This window comes from Rhinolophus sinicus, chromosome 1, assembly GCF_057876585.1.
Source record: "Rhinolophus sinicus isolate RSI-liver-muscle chromosome 1, RSI-T2T, whole genome shotgun sequence".
NCBI lineage: Eukaryota > Metazoa > Chordata > Mammalia > Chiroptera > Rhinolophidae > Rhinolophus > Rhinolophus sinicus.
This window is the reverse complement of record NC_142501.1, coordinates 167,686,813-167,711,081: the sequence shown is the minus strand read 5'-3', so window position 1 is coordinate 167,711,081 and position 24,269 is coordinate 167,686,813. Positions and strand designations below refer to the sequence as shown.

Here is a 24,269-nt window from a genome sequence, read left to right as displayed (position 1 = left end):
ACACATTGCTTTGTAACCGTGTTTCCCCCAAAATAAGACCTAGCTGGACCATCAGCTCTAATGCATCTTTTGGAGCAAAAATTAATATAAGACCCAGTCTTATTTTACTATAATATAAGACTGGGTATAATATAATATAATATAATATAATATAATATAATATAATATAATATAATATAATGTAATATATTTTACTATAATATAAGACCTGGTCTTATATAAGACCAGGTCTTATATTAATTTTTGCTTTAAAAGACACATTAGAGCTGATTGTCCGGCTAGGTCTTATTTTCATGGAAACAGGGAATTATTTGTTCAGATGCCCATCTGTACTGAACTAGTCCCCCACCAGTCAAAAGAGGATTGTACTTTCACAATTATTACAATAAGGTAATTATTTTACATTTATTAGTTATTATAAATAATATTGAAAAACAGCTGTATACTATATGTCTACCTTATGAACTTCAGAGAGGTTTAGGTAATTTCCCAAGGTGCCACAGACACAAGGAGTAAACTGGCATTGGCACCAGATCTGAAGTACTCCAAGACTTACACTCTATTCTACCATACTGCTACGGTCTGAATGTATCACTCCAAAATGCCTATGTTGAAAACCTAACGCCTAAGATGATGGTATTAGGAGGTGGGGCCTTTGGGAGGTGATTAGGTCATGAGGGCAGAGCCCTCATGAATGGGGTTAGTGTGTTTATAAAAGGAACCCCAGAAGGCTCTCTCATTCTTTTTCTTTGTGTCCTGAGAACACAACAGGAAATCGACATCAGCAGCCTGGAAGAGGACTCTCACCAGAACCCAATCATGCTGGCCTGATCTCAGACTTCCAGCCTCCGGAACTGTGAGAAACACATTTCTGGTGTTTGTAAGCTACACACTCTATGACAATTTGTTATAGCAACTTGAACTGACTAAGACATATAGGCAAATTCTGTGGCTTCTATCCCTGGGACTTAATACCTAAGTAAGGATTGAGTATTCATAAACATTTGTGGAATGAATGAGTTCGTTAAAGCAAAGTACTTTACCTTCTCATTTTGGGAAAACGGGAAATAAATAACTCCTAAGTAAAATAGTACTCATTAATTGTTCTCAGGTTGTGGCATTGATTTCTATAAAAACCTGAAAACAAAAAATGTCCTTGGTTTGCTGATGAAAATCCAGAAGTTTAAAAACGTCTTGGTTATTGCTAAAATTCTTTGCTATCAGTTATTTTTCAGAGTTCCTTTTATCCCTTCCTATAGATCACATGCTGGGCCATATAAAGAATTTGCTTTTACTTATTCTTTGCTTACTGCAACTCTGCTAACAGAATAAGTCTTGGTCAGGCTTATAATAATTTTCAATTAAAAATGAACATTCACCCATGGTAAATGGACAAATTAAAATAAAGGACATCCAATTTAGTACAGAACTAAGAAACAAAAATAGCCAAAGCTTACTTCAGTCTGTCATCAGCACTTTCTAAGAAGCCAACTGATCTTTTATGATAGAAAACTTAATCCAAGGAGTTCAGGATCAATAATAACCAATGAATGTTGGCAGAATCTTGACTCTTTCTGTAGTCAGAGTGGGGAAGGAGGGAAAAAAAAAATAGAGGCCTGGAAAAAATTAAATATAATAATGTGAACATAGTGACCCAGTGGCCTAGGTCTTAGGCCAGCAGAGTAATTATAGCCATCATTTACATGTATTTTCTTATATAACACTCACAGACATTCTGCAAGACGGTCTTTTTCTACAAACTAATTCAGAGATACTAGGTCACCTGAAGTCACACATCTGGAAGGTGGCAGATTTGGGGTACAAATGCAGGTCTGTATACGATTCTAAAAATCTTCCTTTCTCACTATGTTAGGTTAATTCAATTCACACTTTTTTTTTTTTTTCCAGAGGCATTCTGATCACCCTCATATAGCAGAAAATGTCTTTTTGTGAATTCCAAAGACTGAATCAGATTTCATGTAGTTCAAGTAAATCACTGCCTTTCCAGGCTTCTGTTCATGGGTCCTTCAGATATCATACATAATTTGATGTAGTGCTTATCACAAAGTAAGTAATTACTTATGTTTCTTTATTCCCAAGGAGTCTGTGAATTCATCCCCAGAAACACTTGGTAGATGCTCCATAAAACTTTGATATATGTATTAATGAGCTCTTCATTTATAGCACCACTTAAAATTATATGGATTTCGATAGTAGCATTCTGTTAAACAAATCAATTTCCATAAATGTGATTACAACACGCACAACATACAATAAACTTTAAAGAACATGTTGGTTTTCTCCACGAATATTATAAAGGCATTTTATTTTAATTCATTATTGCCAATGGACTAGCAGGAAAAGATAGATAATACTACTGTATTTCATCAGTTTGCAGTAAATTTTGAATCCTTGATTGAACACACTTATTGCAATTCTTCCCTTTGGGAAAAAATAAATACGTATCTTTTTTTACTATAAAGATAAGGTGGCCAATTGGCAGCACGCGTGAAATATAAGGGCTACTGAGTAAAGAGTATAATGGGTACAGAAATGAGACTCCAGCAATGCCTTGAAGAAAGTGTCAAGTTCAGACAGACAGCAGAGGAGAGAGAGCATCAGAGCAGATCGGACACAGTGAACAAAAGCAAAGGGTGATGTAGGAGATGTGTTTATGGAGAAAGAGTCAGCCAGGCTGGGACATAGCTGGAATTGGCTAGAAGGCCTTGATAATTACATGAAACAGTTAGGACTTCCTTTGGGAGCAGGAGGGACACAAACAAATTTTGAGTTGTGGAATGTTGCCTGACTACTGTTTAGGAATACGCATTAGGCAAACGGATTGTGTGGTGTGGGAATTTGTGAAGAATATCGGATATGGAAAACAGTGAGGATGGATGCTGCCTTGAGAGACACTCTTTCTGTGAAAGTAAGTTGTGTGCATGAAGCAATAAAGACACAGAAAACTAAGGTGATGGGACTAGAAATGGAGTTTGAAGTTTTTAAAGAAGGAAGAAGCAATGCTGCATGACCACTAAATGGTTATGGTATAGGGAAAAAAAAGTACTGCAGAGTTCATGATGACTTATCTCCAAGAAGAGGGAAACTCAGGGGAAAAAAAAGATGAAGTTAGGGTTTAAAAATCTGCTTTAACACAATGTGATATACAGATGATGTATTACAGAATTGTATACTTGAAACCTATGTAATTTCACTAACCATTGTTACCCCAATAAATTTAGTTTTAAAAAAATTACTTGTTTGTCCTGTGATCACAATATCTAGAAATTAGCACTAACATTCAGGACCAAAAGTGTTTTGTACCCCCAGATATTCAAAAGATTGGTTGTGCTTCATGTAGTCTTATAGAGGCAAATAAAATTTATAGTTTTAAAATCAAAAGAGTAAAAAATACATCGTAACCCTTATCTCACTAGAACATAAATACAAAGCACCACCAGTCCCCCACTTTCTGCCTAATAGATGTTTCTTAGTTTCTAGATTTTTAAAACCATTGAGAAAACATTTTCAGTGACCTTTATTAGTACTGAAACAAAGAGAGAGAGCGAGAAGAAAAGGTGAGTGAAGGACAGAAGAGGTCTGGAAGAGAAAGGAACCCTGTGAAGTTAGTTACAGTTTACACAGCATGCAAGCTCCAACACTGCCAGGCTTCTGCAAACGAACTCAGTGCCACCCTTCATTTGGAGGGCATTTCTAAAGCGGTGAGTCTCTTCCGTAAGCCTACCCTTGACAACAGTAAAAAAAAATATATGCTTTAAATATGGATCAGGAAAAGCAGACACGTCACCACTTTTCATTTCTGGGCACTTTTCCATGATTCCTGCCCTCTCCTGTTTGCTTTCAGTGAAATGACTTAAGCCGATGCTCTTTAACAGGCTTGGGAGAGGAACTCAGAAACCCGGGTCCACTTCTGGAACTACTTGAGCACCCAAGAGATTAAACAAAGCACAAAAGAACATTCTCCTATTAAGGTGGCACGGTTTGGGAACACAGCATTAAAAGAAAAGTTCATTCTTTTCAGTGCCAGACCTTAAAGATGTAAACCCCCTGTGCTTCATGCTGCCTCTGACCTGAATGACTAGTGCAGCACGAAACAACACTGCAGCCCCTTTCCTCCCAGAGCCCCACTGTGGAAGTGTGGTCCTGCAGCCAGTTAACTGAAAGGCTGGTATGCCCTGGCTCCAGAGAAAGGAAAAGGAAACTTAACAACAGCTGAATGCTTCCTGCACCTTTCTCTCCTTTATGGTTCTGACAGAAACCAGAATACAACTTTGTAAATTAAAAATCTGTTAATCCTTGATTCAAATGCTGAACAATCCTCAGATTACTGCAACTTTGCAGAGGAAAGGACTATCCCTGAAAAATAGCCCATAGGAGATGATAGATGGAAGCTATTCCCTATTTCTGTTATTGCCATTTGCCAGCCCATGGGACTTTTCTTTGCAGAAACGGCCTTCTTTCATTAGTATTTAAGAAGAAAGGGAAGAGAGAAGAATGAACAGCAGTGTTAGCTGGGATTCTTGCAGATGTGCTATACTCCACTATTGAAAGCGAGAAGGTGGAAAAGGTTAAAAAGGCCTTGCCCTATGCTTCAAAGATATATTAATGGTCCCCAGAACATCTCTAATTAGAAATGACAGCAATAACCCGGAAATGTAGGCCTTCTCCAGTGTTTGGATAAACCCGATTTAGTTGCTGAGGGCCGGGGAAACTAGAAGAGGCAACGTCCTTTAAGCAATTAGTCACTTGACTTTTCAATTTGTATCATTGTCAGTTTCTCTATGAATAATGCACTCTTACAGGAACCCTGTTCTGTGCTCGCTAACCCTGCTCTGAAATCTCAATAGATCTATAAAATATGAGACGTGCACATTTAATTATCTTTGTGGATGAGGGAGGAATATAAATTAACACCTGAATTCCTTGCTGATATTATATGCTAATGATCATAGCCAGATCTTAGCTGCTCAAAGAGAAAGACTCAGCAGGAACAAGGTTTAGTTTAAGAAAGTTCCCACTAACATATTTTGCTTTTTATATATGGTTTTTCTTATTTTGTTTCCTTCTCATTTTTTTTTTGTTGGTTACTAAGTAAAGAGGGTTAATTAATAGATGGCTGATGAAAGAAAAAAAGGAAGGAACAACCTTAGACGTTACTCAGATCAGCTCCTGATTAAATTAGCTTTCTGTACATGACATTAAAATTATAATTACCTAGTTCCAATTTAGACAATTATTCCATTTAGTTATTCACATTTGAAAGCAAAGTAAAAAATATTTTGATATAAACATTTTCTAAAAACATTGTCAAATGCTATACAAATGCTGTAACTTTCCCTACATAAATTAATTAAGAAATATCTTAGTTTCTTTTATTGATCATAAATTATTATATTTCCCCACTCCTGTTCCTGCTAGTTCATATTTTTGGCCTCTCCCAATGCCATCTATTTGGAAAGTCAAGGTGACTTTTATTTCTAATCAGTGGTAATTAACATGGTTGAAAACCTCTTGAAAATGGTCATTACAAATAACCTGATATAATTTTCTCAGCAGGAGAGGTGAGGCAAGCGAAGGCAGCCAGAACCAAACCCATATGATGGGAGCACAGAACAGGGATTTGAGAGGGACCCGTTTCAATGCGTAACAGAAAGGCTGATTGATTTGGGTCTGGGAACAGCCCAGGGTAGCCTTGGCCCCTCCTTTTCAGGATGGTCAGCCCAGCTTGCTAACTTCTCCATAGGTCAAGGTGATCCCTACAAGACCACCATTCTTTAAGCCCCACCTACACAGCCTATTCAAGACAGTAATAAACAGATCGATACGAACCTTGAAAAATCATCATAGACAAGCAAAGATACACATAAATCACTGTTGTACACTTCTAAGCTCTTGGTTTCCAAACTCCATTTTATCTGAGCATAAACTGATCTTAAAGCATCAGAGGATGTATGTATAGTTTTAAAAGGACATTAACATATCATCTACCTACCTTTCCGAAAACTAAAACATCGTTTGATTCTTCTGTATGTAGTTTTAGGAATGAAGGGAGTTGATGCTAAGGCACCTGAGGGGCGCCCCCCAGTATTTCGGTCTTCAGGCATCATACAGGCCCGGAAGTCCTGAACCCGGTTCAGGCTTCCTTTAAAGCCTGCCTCTGCAGGATACCCCACAGCCACTCCTTCTCATGTTTATTTGTTAGGTTTGAAGTGCTGATTCTAGAACTCGAAGGTTTTTTATCATCCAAGTCCTGGATCAAGGGTAAGTTACCACTTCTCATTTACTTCTTTTTTTGGGGGGAGGGGGAGAGGGCAGAAAGAACTTCCTTTCTTCTTGCCTAATCCAGGGAGATTTTAAGGTTGTTTTAAGTTTCTGCAGACATTCCAAAATGTCACAGCAAATAGAACCACAGCAAGGAGGCTGCACCTCCCATTCAAACAGCAGGAATTATGGGTTTTTTTCTAATTTTTTTTTTTTTTTTTCAGAACTGTCTTCTCAGCTGGAACTGGGGGGACTGAGATTCCTCTGGAAAGGTCAGCAAACAGCCGTGTGCAAAGGGAAAGAGGAACAATGACAAAAAGGCCCCTGAGGAATACTTCAGGACTGTCCTTGCAGGCTCCTTTCATCTGAGCAAAAAGGGGAGGCAAATAATGGCACCTTCTCCAGAAAGCATTTCAGTGCATGATAGATTCTTTTCAAAGGGCTCCCCTGTTCTTTCCATAGCACTCCTCATCCTTTGATGCTCTCTGCAGGCTTCTCCCTTTTCTCTTCTGTCTTCAAACTCTCGGGGCTCCCGTGAGGAAATCGCCACGTCAGAACAGTCGAGTGCCCGTTCCAGGAGACTCCTTGGATCCGTGGAGGAGGCAGCTGTGCAGGGAGCTTGTCTCCCCCTCCTCCTGCTCCGGTTCCCTTTTCTCAATGAGAGCTGGGCGGGAGCTGGCAGGGCTGCAGCTGCCTTGTCACCACTGCTGTGGCTGCGCTGCCTTCAGTGCCCGCTGGTCACATGCAGCAGGTGCAGTCACAACAGTATGAAGGGAGGAGGGAGGTGCCAGGCGGCAGTGTGAACCCCTTTCTTCTTCCTCTGACTTTGAGTTGACTTCCTGGCTCTTGGCTGTGCCGCACCTTTACAGCTGGCTGCTTCAGTCCTTCCAGAAATCCAACAGCACCAAACCACCCCACGAAAGGGCACACTTTTTGCCCCCTCCTTCCTGCATTTATTTTCTTGCTATGCAAGATATTTTAAAACATACTTTGCAGTTGAATCTATTTGTGGGAGCTGATTTAAATGTGCATAGCATGAAAACATATATGTGTGTATCCGTATATGTGTATGTCTGTGAAATAGGAAAATATTCTAAATCTAGTAACAAAGAATCCGAAGGTATAACCACAAAACAAATCAACTCCACCTGTCTATGTGTATATTTATATTTATCATATCTATATTTCGCTGGTTATGGTTTGAAAACTAACCCTGTTTTCAACTTTCTCCCCTACCCTTGCATGCACCGTCTGCACCACAGCCCCATGTCCACCAAGCCTCAGTCCCACTCACTAAGCAGTTGACTCACTGGGTTAATCATTCACCCACCGGCTCTTCCTTGAGCAGATTTGGAATGCCAGGGCTTCAACCCCAATTGACCCCTGAGGCCTCTGCGTTCCCTCCTGGCCATTCAGCAGGAGCCTTCCAAAACTGTGAGGAGTACTTCAAAGCTACTCCCTTTCGAAACATCATTACTCTGACTAGCATGCCCAGATAGGTAACATTTTGACACTGAAGGGATCATTCTTAGTTATTTCTGCCCTTCGGTTCAAACATTGTTTTTAGCTTCCGTGTCACAGCATGCAGCTAGGAAAAGAAGAAACTGTGAAGTATAACTCAGTCCTACAAGTCATTGGCAGTGCTGGGTTGGGGGACACCTTGCCCCTTGGGAAGAAGGGAACGCAGGGAGCTGCAGAACTGGAGCTAGAATGAATCTTAGTTAAAACAGTTTTGTACAATTTGCTTATTTCCCAAGTGAGGAAACGAAAGGTAAGGGGTCACTTCCTAGATCAAACAGGATAGGCTGTGTCAGAGGCAAGACCACAGTGCCTGTTAACCAACCCCTGCTTGCCCACGTATTCATTACGCCAATTATTCATTATGAGGATTATTTGCATTCAGTATTTTTATTGCGCTGATGGGTCTCTGACTCAACTCGTTTCATAAGGAGACAGAAATGTACAGGAAGAACCTGATTTTATGGGTAGCTGAAGTTAGGCTAACCATTCAGATCTAATGAATAATTAATGGATTCTCACTTTCCCCAGATCCTGGGCTAGAAACTTCTATATACATTGCTTCAAAACGCAGTGTAAAGAAATCCAAAATAAACAAAACTAAAACAAAACCCTAAACTTTTCCAAAGCTAAATAAAAATTTTGACATACCAACTTTTGGCTTTGACTTGCAGGCAGAAATGACGTGCCTCTCAGCATTGTTAATAGGGAAGCAACAGTAATCGGTGGTTTTCAGCAGATAACACAAAGTTTAGGTATCTAGATTCAATACTGAACTTTGTTATCTGGCCAGGTTGTTAAGAGGGGAGGTGTACTTGACACATCTCCGTTGGTCCCTTTCCTCCATCTGAATATTTGTTGTGAGTGTCCCTTATTTAATAAAAAATAAAGGCCTGTAATTCCAAAGCTCTACATTTTATGATGTTCACTTAACAGTTTTTAATTTCTAAGAGATTGAAAATCTAGGCAACATCCTCGGGTTTCTTCTATATTTTAATCAAATATTTATTGGAATGGTAAGAGGGAATATTTCGCATGTGTCTGCAACCTGAACAAAGAGAAGCTTAGGTGCCTCATGAAAAACTTAAACTTTTTAAAAACACAGGTAGTGAAATCACAATACAATGAAATGCCCTCTCTGTAACAGAACATTTAAAATGTATCCAAAGGTGGTATACAGAAATTGATAAATTAGGGAGATATGTCTTCCAAATGTCTTTACAGATGCCATTTAATTAAGGATGAGAACAATCTTTGAGCTGTGGGAAGGAGGTTGGAAGCCAAGAGCTCTTTATTTAGGATAAATAGAGTCATAGGTTCCATAACAACGATGGGGGGAGGGATGTATTCTCTTATGAAAAGTATTTATGGCAATTCAGGAATTTTTTTTTAAAGAGCTTTATTGAGATATAATTCACATATCATAGATTTTCCCATTTAAAGCATACAGTTATATGGTTTTCAGTATACCATCACAAATGTATGAAACCATCATCACAGTTAATTTTGGAAAATGTCATTACCTCAAAAAGAGATCCCATATTTTTGGCTCTCCCATCATTTCAGCCCTAAGCAACCACTAATCTACTTTCTGTCTTTATAGTATTTCCAGTTCTGTAGTTATTATAAATGGAACCATATGATATGTGGATTTTTGTGACTGGCTTCTTTCAGTGAGCATCATAATATTTTCAAGGTTCATTCATGTTATAGCATTTGTCAGTACCTCATTCTTTTTTTTTTTTTTTTTTCCGGCTGATCCATTCCATGGATATACCATACTCTGATTATCCATTTGTCTGCTGATAGACATTTGTGTGTTTTCACTTTTCGTCTATTAGGAATAATGCTCCTATAAATATTTATGCACAAGTTTCTGTGTGGATATATGTTTTCATTTCTCTTGGGTATATACCTTGGAGTGAAACCGTTGGGCCCTATTGTAACTACGTGTAATCATTCGATGAATTGATAGACTGTTTTCCAAAGCAGTTGAACCATTTTGCATGTCTATCAGCAGTGCAGAGGGCTTCAATTTCTACACATCCTCACTAATATTTGTTATTATTGGACTTTTTGATTCTAGCAATCCTAATGGGTATGAAGTGGTATCTCATTGTGGTTCTGATTTGCAGTTCCCTGATGACTAAAACTCTCTACCACCTTTGGACTAAGCATCTTTTCATGTGCTTATTGGCCATTTGTATACTTTCCTTGGAGAAATGTTCATTCAGATTCTTTGCCCATTTTTAATTGAGTCAATTGGGTCAAAAATTTTATTTGTCTTTATTATTCAGTTGTGAGAGTTCATTATATATTCTGGATACAAGACTATTATCAGATATATGATTTGCAAATATTTCCTCCCATTCTGTGGGTAGTCTTTTCATTCTCTTGATGGTGTCAATTCAGATATTTTTGAAGGATTTGAAAACCTATATTCATTCCAATTATCACACTTACAAAAAAACTTGTTTTCCACATAATGAAGAATATACTATCATAAAGGCACGGACTTGTAATTGTGGGTTTTTTACTCCACAGTAGAAGTAATAGATCACACTATTGTGCTAAAAAACAGGAGGAAGCTCACAAGTGAGAAGACCTGAGTTTTCTTCTCAGCTCTGTCACCCAGTGTGACGCTTGGCAAATTATTCCTCCTCCCTGGGTCTGAATGACCTAATCCATAAAATGTGGGGTTCAACTAAAATAGTCGTTTAAAAATATTCTTAATCATTGGAAAACGTATTTTCAATGAAATGTTAAGTGAAATCCCAATATATAAGATAAATAAAAGGGTTTTCAGTCATATATACTTTTTGTTTGAAACTCAAATTTATAATATTTCTTTAAAATTCAGTCAGTGGACAGAGGGGGGCTAAATTAATGCAATCAATTGAGACCCATGATTATGGGTGACAGCTGCAACCTTCCATCAGTGTAAATATTTAGCTTGGTTCTATATTCTGTATTAACTGTAGAAAATTCTGATGTTCAGATGAATCACAAAGGATTTCTTACAAATTAGATAAGTGCTTTAAAAGCTTGCCTTGCAATCTCATAACAGTCTTCAATTAAGCAAAGAGGGCAGGAAAAGATTTATTGTTTGAAGCATTGCTTCTATTGTAAGGGCTCTCTGCTAAAATGTATCTTTTTAAAAGTAAAAGTGAATCAAGCATTTGCAAAATCCTGGAAGCATATTCCACAGGATAAAGTATATAAACTGATCAACTACTATAATACTAGGGTATCGATCCCTTCCACGTTCATAAATTTGAAGACTCGTGTACAGCTCTTGTCCAGTCCCACTGGAATCATTTCTGATACTCCTGGGCTGACAGAACCTGCCGAGGCCAGTGATTTGGTGAAGCTTGCTGAATCCCATTCATTTTTCTTGAATAAAGGACAGAGGGAAAAAGAGGAAAGGGAGAGAATAGCACACTTGCCAGAAACAATCCCTCCCCAAAAATATCCCCTTTGGTAGGTATTAAGGATTCTCCTGAACTAAGGATCCGCAGAAATCTGATAACAGAGGTCCCTCTGTGTTTTCAGAAGGTCTTCAGAAACAACAGGATCTTTGAAAAGACACATCCTTAGGTACCCCACAAGTCTGTGGCCCTTGGAGGTACCAGCAAACCTCTAGCAGTTAAATATGTGCCCCTCATAAATAGTCATGTGGGAGATCCCTTCCCTTGCTAAGGCACTGGGGTGGGGATCTCAGCCCCATGGGCCTCTTCGCTTACTAGCCATTTTGTATATATATAGGGTGACCATATCAGTTGTCACCCAAACGAAAACACTGTGAGAGTAAAAGGTAGCAATATCAATCATTAGCCAGAGACAACAGTTGTAAACTAGCCCGTTACCAGGCAAACTGGATGAATTGTCACCCTGGTTATTCTCCAACAGAAGATACTGCTAAAAAACAATCTGCAGATATGTTTCATTAATCTGGCAAAATATCAACATGTCTTCAATGAATCTTTACTATTTTAACTTTAACCTGACTTTTCAACTTTTTAAACTAAAAAGAACTGAAGTTCTTCTAAAATGTAAAGTGGTTCAGGGTGCTGACAATACACAAAAGAGAATATAAAATAAATATGGAAATTGTAGTTGCTTTACTAAATAATGGAATTTATTTTAACTACATCAATATAAAATAATTAGTCTTTTACATTTTTGGAAATACATGTTGGTTATAGATGAATATTTTGGGGTTCTTATTTTTTTTTGGTTCCATTTAGTGAATTTTTACTATAAATATCTTTTCTGAATATATCATTCTATTTTATATCCCTTGATAGACAAAGATCTCACCTTTAACCCTTTCTTCTTGATTTTAGTTCTATTCATAGCACCATTCAGTGCATTCTCAACACTGTATTAACTCAGATATTTTTACAAACTTATTATCAAATCCACAAGCACTTGCCTCATCGCAAAGCATTTTTTTTATTCCAATAATTATCAGGTTTTCATTCAAAGTGTTCCCATTCCTCTTTGATATATCATTGAGCATCTGGGGACTGGGCATCTGAACATCTCTTCAAAAGCTACGAGTCCATTTTTTGACCCATATCTACATTCTCTTAACTAATTTACATTTATGGTATCAGTCTCATAACTATGTATTGTTAGTGAAATGGAAAAATCCAAAAATAAAAGAAAAATATAATCCCTGATTATAATTCAAGATATTTATGGCAGAAGGTTGGTTATCAATGATATTTAACCTAAATGAAACTTCCAGGAGTTATTTAGATATGTGTCTAACCATAATGTGAAATAGTTTACTATTTATTTTAACATTCATCCCTTTGAAAATAGGAACTGATAGTAACATTAACTGGGGGAAAGGATGAACAGGTTTGGACTACCTTTCTGTTTTTCCATGATTTAAAAACATACTCACCTCCTCCAAAAGGTCCCCATATGACTCGGCGGATGGACTTCACCCAGTCTTCCATATCATTCTGGGTGCTCGCCATAAGGAGGTAGCTCTCATGATTCGCTGTCATCCGATCTCGATCGCCTCCTGTAAGAAGATAGTAACACAAGAGTTGTGTGCTCAGCTGGAGACTATGCATCAGCAGCCTTCTAGGGCGTCCCTGACAGCCAGCACTAGGTTCTACCCAACGAATTGGAAATATTTACCATAGTTTCAGCATAGGGAAAAATAATCTACTTAAAAAGGCAAAGTTCTTATGTTTCCAGGTAAAGGCAGGAAAATAAATAATCATTGCCCAAATAACGCCTGCCTTTTTGTCCTAGCAACAACCCATAGGCCTGCATTAACTCAGAATCCAATGTATTCACAACTGCACTGCTGAATAGGGAGAAACAGCAAAAGCAAAATGAAAGATGAAAAAGTGGTCCACAGAGCCTGGGTTTCTGTCTGAAGAAAGTGTTGCTTAGCACACATACGGCGAGGCCACTAGGACATCATGGGTGAGTTGGGGAGTTCTAGGAAAGGGAACAAACCACATGAAAAACTTTTGACCCAGAGGTTCGCCTCTGTCACTCTGCCCTGGAAGGGAAGCCTCTTTCCCCATATCTGGAGGGCAAAGAGGAGAGAAGAAGACACAAGGTTGACCAGTCACGAGGCCAAATCAACCCTCCAGATGGCTTTCACACTGAAGAGTGAGCTTTAGGAAACCAGCATGGTGCCTCCATGCCAAAGGGTGATGGTTTCTCTTATTTTTATGCCTCCGAGAAAACCTTGATAATCTTCGGTATCAATTTTGAAGTGCTGAAATTCTGATGCATGTGATTGAATTAACTTGAAAATTTTCCTAGCACATTAAGTTTACCCGGTGACTTAATTTTCTCATTTATGAGACAGGGATAACCCTACATGACCTTGAAAGAAGTCTTGAGGCATAGTTTTCCTGACCACTATTTTATGCTGAAAGGAGTATTTCTGAAGACAAATATCAGTGATTGCACTGCTGCACTGTCTTTGAAAATAATTAGTGTTGCTCTCAGAGGGAATGATTAAAGAAATGGAACATTAAGTATTTAGCTGAATTCTGATAATATTTTAATGTTATATGAACTTCTAAGGTGCTCAAATAATCTAACATTTAATTTTCACTAAGTGTAAAACATGCAAACTTGGGTTGAATTAATTCATATCCAAGTACGTTGTCACTTAAGATAGTTGTTTGTTTATTTTAAAGTGGATCTAAATACCTTTCTGAGGAGCTTGCAGGCTCCAGTTTACAACAGGCCCCGTCTCTGCCTTTTCTTTTACATCCAGTCCATTTCACACATAGCTCTGAAAGCTATAGGCATTTGAGTTTGTGACCTCTGAATTCTATACAAATGCCATAAGTGGAGAAACACAACTATTCTACCACTGACGTATATTTATAGAACTAGTAAAAGGTTGCAGAAGTGAAATCACCTTAAGCCAACCAGAGAAACCACCAGATTGATGGTTTATATTTTAATACCACTGGATGGGAAACAGAGAAGGGGCCGAGGGAACCTATCAAATAGGTTTCCTAATGTCTACAAATCTCTGTAATAAACAAGACTAGCCTTCTCATATATTAGACAACATCTCACTATTAGAGAAACAATGACCGTCCTAGACCTGTAGATATGCTAGGTCAATCATCATTTTAAGCAACTTGTGTCTGAAAAAACATAGGTTCAGGAACCAGAGAAAACCCCATCAAAATCTCAGTTCTATCCTATACTAGCTGTTTGCCTTCTGGGAAATTACATAGTTTATGGAAATTCATTGACCTTAATCATGCTTTAGAAAAAATAATCTCTATATAATAAATTTTTGTGAGAATTAAACACAATAAAGAAAGTAAAACTACTGTGTGAGGCTAAAAGAGAAATTCTGTAAATATTAATTGTCTCATTTAACTGCCTCTCACCTCTAAAAATGCAAAAAAGAACATATTACATTTAATTTGACCTCAGAGGTATTATCTCTAGTAAGTGCTTGGGAACAATTAATCAACAGCACACATAAGCAGGGATGTTTTTTAAAAAGCCTACCTTTCCTTGATACATAACAATGCAAATAAAATTATGTACTACAAATGCATGCAAATGTTCCACATAATATGCATATGTATGGTTGTATGTATATAACCGGCAGAAAAAACACTGAAAGACAAAAACAAAAAGATGCTTCCTTTGACATGGCAGAGTACTAAAAGTTTAGTCTGTATTCTGATCCATTTATACTACAGCACTGGGCCCCAAAAATTGCTATTTGAAGTCAGAATATTTTAATTATTGTCTTTGCCTGAAGGATGCTTAGGAATTCAGGCAGCAATATCCTGCTGTGTCATTCCCAGCCCAGGCAGAAACAGTCCTGGTAATGAGAGTAAGTGACAGCCCTGAGACTGCGTTTCTGCCTGAAAGCTGGGAAAAAAGGAGAATGATAAACACAACTAGCCATCATCCCCTGACTTTTCATGTGATTCTCTATCTCTGCCAATGGTGCTGACCCTGAATCTCATTTAGACTGCCAGTAACATACATGAAATACAGTCTGTGAATTTCACCCATGGATATAAACTTGGTTCCTAGAATATTAATAAGGGGGCGGGGGGGGAGATTTATAAAAACGTTTTCTATGAGTCCCGTGAGAATGTAATTAAAACAACTGGACACATTTATACACATATAAACAAGGTATTCTCTGTACGAAAATATGTGATTTCCAACTGAAGATGCCAACTATTCTAATCCATAACACTGGTAGTGGCACTGTGACTTGCAATTGAAAGGTCTCAAAAGTAACATATTAAATGTATAATTTAATAAATGAATAAACTCAATATTGACTTTCAACTATGTTGTCAAGTTTCACTCTGTTAATCCTTTATAGGGAGTAATACTCCATTTAACCATTGTGAATCTAAAATTCTTACAAAATGTGAAATTTTAAAAAGCAGTCTGGAGATTTAATTATCACTCCAGATGTCATAGTCATCTTCAGTACGTACACACACACACACACACACACACACACACACACACACACTAGCGCGCACGAATCTTACAATTAAGTTCGCGAACTTGTTGCAACAATATTGCTAACCTTTTCTGATATCAGAGAAATTATTCATTATGAATTTATACCAACTGGACAAACAGTTAATGAAGTTTATTATTTGAAAGTGCTGAAAAGGCTGTGTGAAAAAGTCAGAAGACCTGAACTTTTCACCAACAATTCATGGGTCTTGCATCACAACAATGCACCAGCTCACATGACACTGTCTGTGAGGGAGTTTTTAGCCAGTAAACAAATAACTGTATTGGAACACCCTCCCTCACCTGATCCAGCCCCAATGACTTCTTTCTTTACCTAAAGGTAAAAGAAATATTGAAAGGAAGACATTTTCATGACATTCAGGACATCAAGGGTAATACAATGACAGCCCTGATGGCCATTTCAGAAAAAGAGTTCCAAAGTTGCTTTGAAGAGTGGACTAGGCACTGGAGTTGGTGCATAGCTTCCCAAGGGGAGTATTTCCAAGGTGACCGTAGTGATATTCAGCAATGATGATGTATGTAGCACTTTTTCTAGGATGAGCTCACGAATTTAATTGTCTGATCTTTGTATATACGCTCATACACACATACACACACACACACATATATAGGTATGTATATGTGTATTTGTATGCTCTATTATAGCCAGTATACATTCCCCATTCTTAAGGTCTGCTTTAACATAAATATCTACTCATATGCAGTTTTATTTTTATTTTTAATATTGCTTTATATGATAGTGGATTTGCATAATTTTAAAGACACCGTGTAGTAGTAAATTATATACATCTTTCAGACATTAACTTGGGTTGGTAGCAATGTTTTGGTGCTAGTGTTAATACTTCAAGCATTTGTAATTATAAGTTAACTGAGTAGGTCACATTATTCAATTTCACTGGTTTATATATAATTGAAAGTATGTGCACATTTCATTGGGATCATCTGTATAATTGCATTTGATATAAATTTTTCTTTGCCAGAAATAAAATATATTCTTTGAATTAAAATAAATACCTGACACGTTTAACTTTTGCAAAAATTAAAAATAGATTAAGAAAAGTTTAATGAATTTAATAGACTAAGAAAAAGTTTAACCTAAAATTAAAAGGCAGGCTAAAGAAAATCTACATTAAAGTAAGTGCACAGTTAATTAAGAAGAAATACAAATATCCATTAGTCATAATGAATAATTACAAAATAATAATTTAAAAATAATATTTTGACAAACAACTTTGCAAAGAATTTTTAAATTTTTTGAGAAATATTGGAAATGTTATGCCAACATGGATATGGATATGCTCATTGCTTATAAGAGTATGGATAACATTCCTTATGATGCAGTCAATAAAATAGGATTTTGAAGAATATCTGTTGAGTTTTTATTACACAAAGGAAATGTACAAATTTTATATATGATATTATCTCAATTTTCGTATAAGTAGAAAGCCAGATAAATAAGATACTAGATAGAAATACAAAATAATTTTGACAATGGTAATCTCTGAATGCTAGGATTCAGAATTTTTTTGCTTTTTTTTTTTTTTTTTTGGTTCTTTTCTTTATTTTCCAGATATCCAATCACGTGTAATGTTATAACGCATGTATTATTCCAGATTTTCTACCATGATTTAATTATGAAAAAAATTATTGCAAAGAACAAATAATCGGAATTGTATGATCATGAGAGCACTAATCAATGAAAAGCCAACGTGAGCTGGAAGATAATTATCACTAAGCTCACTCAGTGCTGCTTAAAACTGCTCACTTTGAATTCTCATTAATTTACCTGTAACCCTACCGCTTTTGCCGATACTGATCTCTGAGCACAACCTCAAAGGAAGATTTGGGGCAGGAGACCATCATTGCTCAAGTGCAGACTACATCATGTCACTAGGACATCCTCAGTGAAGAAGAGTTCTTTAAAATATATATGGAAAGAAATATTTTACTGAACTGATTGCATGGCAATTTCCAAAAATAGTCACGAAGAGATTTTTTTTCCCATGGAAAAAAAATAACTGTAAATTGTTAAAATTATGAACTAAAAAGCAAAACAATTACTTAGAAGTGATATATTTATGTGTCATCCCAAGCAAACTTTTAAAGATATACACTTAATTATTCGTTTGTATTTGAGTGTTAAAACAAGTTGTTCAATGGAAACAGAGGTCACAGACAGTTGTGTTCCTTGCCAGGCAGAGGTCACGGACAGACCTGAGGACATTTCAGTACTCTGATACTGTTAATAATTTCAAGGTTGAAATGTTTCCTTATTCCCAGTTGCAAATTAGGTTAAAACTAGACCTATTATATTATCAGTTATATTACAGCTTACAGAAAAAAATATTTTAACGTTCTAAGTAGGGTTATTCATTTTCACTTATATAACTGCAAGGTCTGTTTTTTTTATTTTTTTTAAAGGACTGCTTTCCTCAAAACTTAGTTTAGGTCTTTATTGGTAGTAGAACTCTAGTGATAAATTGCAAGATATAAAGTAAATTCTGAAGCATATCAGTGGAAAATTACTGAGATGGAAAAACGTTTCTTCCCTTTACGGAGACTGATACTTGGAAAACAACCAGAGTTACATAAAGTACAAGTGAAAAATTACAGGCTTCTATAGATACCATCACTTCTTAATAAACAGCAACAACAAAAATAATAGAAAAGGCACATAATTTAAAAAATAAGGGCAAAGAACAAATTGGCTTCACATTCAATCAATATCACATTTAATTTTTTATATTGTTTTGGGGTATTATAGAAACATTATTATCTGAAAATTAGAGTTTGGGTATGTTTTGCTAATCAAATGTTTTCTAAGTATTTCTTCTTCAAAGGTTCAATGCATTCAATACAGAAAAGTTGTGTTACTCTAAAAAGAGATTTTGAATATTTGAAAACCCCTAAACCAGAAAATGAGAATTAATTAAGGACCCCATGACATTACCCATCATTCTTTTGTAGTTTGTAATCAGTACCACACAATAAACACACTACTATATGTTATTTTGTATTATAGTAAAATTAAAGTTACATTTTAATTTCATGAATATTGTATAATACAGTTTTGCATATTTCTTATATCCATTCCTAGTTCATAATCTCTTTGTAAGAAGAAGACATAGTACAATATATAGCTAATTTATGTGGAAGATGAAAGTAGCTAGAAATGCACACTTCTTAACCAAATATAGATTGATTGGGTACCTATTAATTATGGTAATTTCCAATAATTAAATAAGGAAACGATTTATTTGTTGGGAGTCTATGTATTTGGCTACTATAGATAAGGGAAGCACTGACCTGAAAATTCTATACTATACAAGTTTTTTCTGATTGCCTTTCCTCAAATTTACTGTAAAAATGTCCAAAGATGTGACTATTAAAGCAGAAGTGCTATAGGGATCAAATTGCAAAAACAAATATGTGCTTATAAAGAAATACCAAAATTTATTGAGTCAGGACAGTGAAGCCAGATTCCGTAAGCACAAATTGGTCATTGACTAGTGGTGAGATCCCTCCTCTTTAACCGAGAGTAATAAGAGAACCTGTCCCATAGCATTATTCTGAATTAACTGAATAAAAAATACCATAACATACTTGGAATAGGGCTGGGGGCACAGGATGCCAAGCTGTTATTGTTATTGCCATGTATACTAATTGTGATCTAAAATTTTCAGTAAATTAAATATTTATGATTTGAATTCTTTAAAAGGCAGGAAGACAGCTTACCTTTGAACAAATACTCTAAATATATTTGTGAAGAAAAGTGTATAGGAAAGTAACTATTGATTTCTTTTGAAAGTAAATACTGATTTTCATATTGGTCATGTTTCTAAAAGTACAATTGTGACATACTTCCTTTTAAATGATTAATGAAATCTTTAAGACTTTAATAGGCATAGTTTATATTTTCATTAATTTTTCACATGTCTTGGACTCATTCTTTCAAAAAAAATCTATTTCTGCTGAGCACATTAACTATAAAAATGATACAATTTATTACATTTTAGATATTTGTTTTTCATATTGCAGTAGGCTGTCGATAGACTCTCAAGTTAAGTCCAACAATATATTTTGACTTTCACTTTTGTCAGAGGCTCAGGGTCTAGTCACTTCCTTCTCAGCATCTAATTAAATTCTGATTAAATTTCCGAGAAATAAAGACAAAACATGTCCTTAGCAGAGCAAAGGTATCGAAATTAATGCCCTCTTCTAATGCAGCTTGGCTCAGTTTGGGAGATCAGTGAATTCAAAATTTTATCTGATTGATACAGAAGGCCGGGAGAGAGAATAAATGACATGTATATTCAGATCAGTTCAGTCAAACAACGATGATACACACCGGAGTCAAAAGGGAAAGGAAGTCCTGATGCAATAATCTACAACTGCAACAAATGGAATACCATTTATAGCCAAAGAAGCAAGGCAGAGAGTTTGTTGACTTGCATGGATCTAAAATTAAAAGCATGTGTCTGTGAGGAGGTCCCTTCACAGTGCAAACTCTGACTTGAATATTGAGGAATATTGGAAATTTGGGGAAATGTTTTGGAGTTACATTGAAATTTACACTTCCCATGAGCAGGGCAATAAACTATTGCAGCATTTCTCGAAATGTGACAAAACCCTAGTGTATACGTCTAGGGGGATAGGAAGAATCCAGGAACTTGTTAGAAATGCAAAGTCTTGGGCCCAAGCTCAAATAAACTGAATCAGAAACGGTGGTAATGAGACCCAGCATTCTGCTGTAAGATGCCTGCCAGATGATTCTGATGCAAGCATAAAGAGTGAGAACCACTATCCTTGTGAGAGAATTTGCTATAACAGGCAGACGATATGCATTTTAGAATGCATATATTTCAGCCACACTCATCCTATTAGCTTATATCCATGTCTTAGTCTTCCAGTGACAGCCATTCACCCAAAATGTACTATGCTTTAACTATGGATCATATAACTTATCTAATTGCTTATTTGCATCGTAAATAATTAACACTCTGCAACTAGTTTTGCAAGGACATGTCATTCAAGTTGAGATTGCCGAGTCTAGCAAATTTGTGGGCCTCACACATTAAAAAATACCGTCTTTGTCACAGCAAACATTAGAGCATTTCTTTTTGCATTTAAATGCAGATTCATTATACTTCTTTGCCTGATGCCCAGGGTTTGATGAGTTAAACAGAACACTGAATTTGGGGAGATATGCCACTTTTGAAGATCTAGATTAGAATGCTGAAATCCATTTTTAAAGTTCCCTCGTATCCTACTCCTCTTACTGTATTTGAATAGTGCAAATCTGTAAGATTAATATTAGTTGACAATTGCAGGGTGATTTGCAGTTTACAAATCGCTTTTATATCCCTTGATTTATTTGGTTATTACAATAACCCGGGGAGGTAAAGCATCCATTTATCCAACAAGTATATATTGAGCACCTATATTGTGACAGTCACTATTCTAGGTTTTGAAGATACAGCGGTGAAGAAAACAAAGGCTGGCATTTAGGGGCAAGGTCTGGACTGCAGATATAGATTTGGAAGTCATCAGTGTGATAGTATTTAAAGATAAGGACCTGGCTGAGATCCCCAGGGAATACTGTAACTAGAATAGAGAAAATAAAGTTCAAGTGAGCTCCAACATGTAGAGAGGAAGAGGGATTGGCAAAATAGATTGTGAAAGAGCAGCCAGTAAGGTAGGAAGAGAAACAAGAGAGGCTGAGTGAAGAAAGTGACTAGGTGAGCCAAATGATGTTGACAGGTTAAATAAAACGAGGACTGAGTGAGTACAGATGACTAGATTAGGGAAACAGAAGTCATTGGATTAGGCAACATGGAGATGTTGGGTGCCCTTGAAAGAGCAACTAGACCAGCACAAATAAAATCATCTTTGGAATGTGTTCATAGGATTATGGAAGAGAGAAAACAGACACAGTCAACATAAACCACGCTTCTAGGCATTTTAATGTATTGAGAAACAGAGAAATGGGGGCAGTAGTGGGTGGGTAGGGAAGTTGTAGGGACAAGGGTATTTGAGATAATAAATACTACAGAATATTATATGCCTAGAAGAATTATTCGCTGGAGAGGAAAAATGATGATGTAACACAGAGGAGCTTTAAAGACTCATCTGTTTTTCTTTAAAGTTATGCTCAAAATTTCTCACTTTCCTCAGAATCTTTAATAAGGTCTTACAATTAATATAATTTATTTCTCCTGAAAGTTTGTTACTTTAAAAATATGTAAAATATCTAGAAGAGAATCATTGAAAGAAAAGGAACTATTATTGAGCAGCTATTTTTTTTTCCACAGGTCTGCTGCGGGGGCAAAATAAGGAAGGAATGAGTTTAAATTAATAAATCAATTTTTTAAAGTTAAAATTTTATGTTAATTTAAATACGATTTTTTAGTATTGATGCAATAGAAGATTTCTGGCAGCTTAATTTAATTGGGACAATAGTTTTGTGCACTATCCATTAGTTTTAATTATGGTCACAGACACTAATTATCTAATTTTATATAGCAGCGGTTTTATAGAATGTGTTTGGTATAAACAAAAGAACTAATAATTTGAAATAAAATGCTATGATAGCTCAAAATTAAGTTATTCCACTTAACAAATGACAACTAGTAATTATAATAGTCTAAAATTCAGTAAAACCCTTTTATTTCAGTTTGCATTTTGTTCTCTTAAGCAACTAAAACTAATTTTGTAATTAAAACACTTCACTGTCCATTGTATTTTACCTCTCACAGTTTATGGATGGATTTTCTGGGCTTTGTGAGCCCTACTGTATATGTTTGGGAGGGCAGGATATCACATTGTCCTAAGGGTCTGGAATTTGAAGTCGGCCTTTTAGGTAAAGGCATACTGCTTCACAGAGCAAACAATTGTAATGCATCAAAAATCCAATACTTTCAAGAACTTGGGTGTTTCAGGACTATTGTCAATTCCACTAGTAAGGATACTTGTGAATTTTCCTAACTGCTTGATATAAACATATTATACACTAACTCTATCATTTCCTCAAATGTAAGCTGTTTCCACAATGAATGTTGAAAAGGGTCCCTATGTTCACTGCCAATTCCTTAACCTATGCCTGGAATTAGGGATCTCACCTAATTGTCTCATTCTAATTACAAATAATTCCAAGACCATACAGATGGAGTAAGGGCCATAAGATCACATAGTGTTCCCAAATTTACTATAGATAGAAGAGCCTATAAAAAATACTATTCCGTATCTCCTTCTTAATCCAAGCCCTTGTATATAATTTAGAACGGTTAACACTGTCAGAAGGACTAAGTAGAATTTCTCTTTTTAATTGTTGTATTGGTGATATGAACACATTTTAGGATGATTTCTTTTAAAATAAATGTATGTGAATATACAAACATAACTGCATTGAGGCTGACTATAGATCATTCGATCTATTCCTTAAATCATGACTCTTTGTAAGCAGACTTCTTAATTCAGTTTTACATGTATCTTAAACATTTAAAACAGTTAAATTTCCTTTCAAATTTTCTGTAATTCAAATTTTTCACTACTTCTGATGGGTTAATCCATTGATTTTCAATATCATCAGTATAACAGCCATGCAATTAGGGTTACTAAGTCAGATAGGAAACGTTATTAAAGAAGGATGTAGAATCACTTCAATGAAAATCACTTGGTGAAAAGATGATTTAAACCCAAGTAAGGTATGCGTGTGCAGAATTCAAATCATTGAAGTGGATTTTTGAATTTAGAAAAGAGAAATATTTATGAAATCTAAATATTTGGTCATAATGGATTGATAAGTACTCATTACAGGTGTGGGAAATTTTTGGTAGATTTCTATGTTTGTCTTGGAAGGTGACAAAACAGTACTTAAAAGAATTAAATATACATTATGGTTTAAAATGACTCAAGGGAAATATTACTGTATAAATAATGTTTAAGTATTTAGAGAAATTTAATTTGTTAAATTCATGTTAATTGAGTGTTAACCAAAAACAAATAAAAGTTATTTAATTATAACACAAAATTTACTAGTTTTATACATAAAATAAGAAAAAAATGGAACTTTAATTAATAGAATACTAACTTAAATACAAGAAATATTAAGCAATATTTGCCTAACAAAAAGCCTCCTTTAAATAATTTTTTAAAAGTTTTAATGTACACAAATTAATTTTAATGCTCAGAAATATCAAATCCAAATTATTAAAAAAATAAACTCCTTTCTTTTTACTCCAAATTAGAGTGGATCTGGATAATTATATCATATTATTATGGAGGGATTTTCTTAGGCTTTTTAAAAAGTTTTGTAATTTTAGATAATATTAAATAAGCATATGGATGAAAATCTGAAATTCTCCATAAAACTATGACTCTTTAAAACTATTTGCAGGTGGTTGAAAACATAAATATGGAGTCTTACATTTAAAAATTACTTT

The 24,269-nt window shown here is 35.8% G+C and overlaps 1 protein-coding gene and 1 long non-coding RNA gene across 7 annotated transcripts in view; one reads left to right on the top strand and one right to left on the bottom strand.

Moving 5' to 3' along the window:
• ARHGAP24 (Rho GTPase activating protein 24) overlaps positions 1-24,269 on the bottom strand; it is a 701,900-nt gene that overhangs the window by 53,559 nt on the left and 624,072 nt on the right. For 5 of the 6 annotated variants that reach the window (XM_074323892.2, XM_019731289.3, XM_019731291.3 and 2 more), the window contains one exon: positions 12,716-12,838. In XM_074323892.2, the coding sequence (XP_074179993.2) occupies positions 12,716-12,838 (123 nt within the window). Of the gene's footprint in view, positions 1-6,013; positions 6,597-12,715; positions 12,839-24,269 lie in introns of those variants that run through there. The other variant, XM_019731290.3, reaches the window with a different exon arrangement.
• Positions 387-6,645, top strand: LOC141569701 (uncharacterized). The gene is made up of 3 exons (XR_012493467.2): positions 387-856; positions 6,224-6,282; positions 6,507-6,645. It is a non-coding gene; the product is annotated as an uncharacterized LOC141569701 (long non-coding RNA).